Source organism: Zea mays, chromosome 4, assembly GCF_902167145.1.
Source record: "Zea mays cultivar B73 chromosome 4, Zm-B73-REFERENCE-NAM-5.0, whole genome shotgun sequence".
NCBI lineage: Eukaryota > Viridiplantae > Streptophyta > Magnoliopsida > Poales > Poaceae > Zea > Zea mays.
In genome coordinates this window covers 190,185,258-190,187,699 of record NC_050099.1, presented here as the reverse complement: position 1 = coordinate 190,187,699, position 2,442 = coordinate 190,185,258, and the positions used below count along the sequence as shown (strand labels likewise).

Sequence of the window (2,442 nt, the reverse complement as noted above, 5' to 3'; positions counted from 1 at the left end):
CAACATGCTGTACCCTTCTCTGTGCTTCCTTCTTTTGTTTCTTGTTAGCTGGCTCTGAGGACGAGCCACCTGTGATCGGGAGCACCAGCTTCGAGTCCGAAGCAGCGCCAGCTTGGTCGTTGAATGAAGCCATCAGCTCAAAAAGTGGAAGTGAGTTCACCGGAGGTGGGCGCCAATGTTGGGGGCTTGTTCTCAAATGCTATGAATTAAGAACAAGGCAACACAAAATGTTAAACGTCAAAATCCTTCGTCCTTCGAAGCATTATTTCCCTAAGGATATAATGATCTTCGGACGAAGGTTACGAAGGATTTTACCTTCATAAGTTCATTAAATAACGACGTAGGATAAAATGTAAAGGATATAAAAGATAACATAAATAATTATATATTACTCATCAAACATGAACAAAGATATTATTGAATTACAGGTGTACCTCCGATTGAAAGGATATGAAAGTACAAGTGTGACGCAAAAAGCGAATGCCAAGTCCGCGTGAACAGTGCGAGGGTACTGTTCATCTATTTATAGGCACGGGACACAACCCATACAAAATTACATTCATGCCCTTTACACTTGGTAATAATTCTATAGTAATCTGCCGAGGTCTAAATAGCCTTTTCATCTTTAAGTCGGTTTCACTTTTTGTTGTCGCGCCGAAGCTTTCCTGCGTACACCTTCGGCGTTGTATCAACCTTCGTATCACTCTGGTCTGCCGTGACGCCGACTTGGATCCGAAGATACCTGTTCACACATTATACTCTAGAAATACTGTTAAATCCTGTTTTTGAGGACCTTCGGCGACGAAGCATAGACCCAACATATCTCAACATCAGATGGGCTTCCAGAGTCAACTTCTTTTTCATTTTTGTATAACAGACACCCCCTTCTCTTATTCAGGTCTGAAGATAGTAATATAGCAGCCATTTTTTTCCTAAAGTGTGACATGTTATCCTACAAATAAGAAACAATTATTTAGCATTATATATGTAACACTGACTGTAGATGTCCATATATGTCATAGTAGTAATAATATACCTGGGTAAAAATGTCAGACAGTTCATCCCCTGTCCAGTATTCGATATAGTTCAAAAGAAAGAGGCCACATGAAGAGCTACAATATACATTAATACCAACATAAACATTAGTATGAATGAAGAAATTGGTAAAGAAGATCTTAGGACGTACCTATCTGTCTGCTTTGCATATCCCATGTCTATTTCTCTGAGCGGCCAAGAAGCAACTTGGAGGTCTGGCCACCTGTGGTCTTTTAACTCCTTACGTTGAGATATCATATCTATTTGTCTTTGCAGTCCTTTAATCTTTATATATGGTAAAATAAAATTAGAGATTGGGATAAGTTAATATTGAATTCATAATTGTTTAGTTTGTGCATACTCACAGAGTCAGTGAGGTCTTTGCGGTCTTGTGAAGTACCAAGTGAATCGAGCACTTGTATCTCCATATTTCTTGCATGGATCACAGCAAGATACCAATGCGTCTCTCGGATGTTTATCGGAATAAACACCTACAAAACAATTATAAATACTTGCATAAGAATAAAATACATATAAACACTAACTGTTCAGATTGCAAACTCATATGTACCATGTCATGGTCTAGGTAAAGTAACACCCTTCGTTCAGCGCTACATATGTGTGTCATGTCTTTAATTGGATATAGCTCCTCTGTTTTAATTTCAAGATCACCATCTCGCTTCAGGAAATTGAACTGGAAAGCATTTTCTATGTGAACGCGACCTCCAGATCGGCACTTTAGATGCTTTTGAGCTTTTATCAAATTTATGTAACAGTCTATAACCTGCAAGTGTGTAAGTTGTGGTTAAAAATACCAGGATGAGTAAAAAAAACTTATACATAACAACGTCGCCAAATATAAAAACTAAGCATGCATTACCTCGTCACCTAAATATGCGCTCGGCTGAAATAAACACTCCATCCACTTCCTTTCAACAAAGGCATCATCAATAAGAACGACTTCTACCCTTGGTTCACAAGGGATTTCCTTGATAAAATCGATGAGAGCAAGATCACCTTGCGTGCAAATATAGTCTAGGAGCAACCAGTCATGAGATAAAACTAAAATTAGTTATTACAAAAAATACAAATTGATCCATACAGAACTATGAAAATTTTAATACCTTCTCAAACTATTGCGGTTGCCACCGATTTTTTTGGCTTGTTATGAGACAAGCCTACAAATAGAGATTCCATTCTCGCGGGACAAAAACCTACATTCATAACAAATTGTTAGATGCATAAAAACTATTATTGCTAATTTCACAAATGATCCAAAACTCAACAATACTTTAAGATAGTATGCATGCTCTAATAATACACAAACATGTGCGTCTCTAATAAAAACAATTGTAGCATGCAAACATGACTTGATAATACACCAGACCAATCAAACATAAGACAAAC

The 2,442-nt window shown here is 37.5% G+C and overlaps 1 protein-coding gene across 1 annotated transcript; it reads right to left on the bottom strand.

Moving 5' to 3' along the window:
• Positions 1-700: 700 nt before the first annotated feature.
• LOC109945886 (putative ubiquitin-like-specific protease 1B) lies at positions 701-2,151 on the bottom strand. The gene is made up of 7 exons (XM_020552268.2): positions 1,916-2,151; positions 1,607-1,819; positions 1,401-1,526; positions 1,187-1,320; positions 1,037-1,112; positions 815-952; positions 701-742 (listed from the first exon to the last, which is right to left on the bottom strand). The coding sequence occupies exons 1-7, from the start codon at positions 1,955-1,957 to the stop codon at positions 701-703; spliced, it is 771 nt and encodes a 256-aa protein (XP_020407857.1). The 5' UTR covers positions 1,958-2,151.
• Positions 2,152-2,442: the final 291 nt, after the last annotated feature.

What these genes read in the sequence shown, in the direction of transcription:
- LOC109945886 (XM_020552268.2), bottom strand. Translation starts at nt 1,957, where the DNA reads ATGGAGTGTTTATTTCAGCCGAGCGCATATTTAGGTGACGAG. An exon ending in GCAAAGACCTCACTGACTCT is followed by an intron (nt 1,321 to 1,400) that starts GTGAGTATGCAC and finishes CCATATATAAAG; the next exon opens with ATTAAAGGACTGCAAAGACA. An exon ending in TGTCTGACATTTTTACCCAG is followed by an intron (nt 953 to 1,036) that starts GTATATTATTAC and finishes TCTTATTTGTAG; the next exon opens with GATAACATGTCACACTTTAG.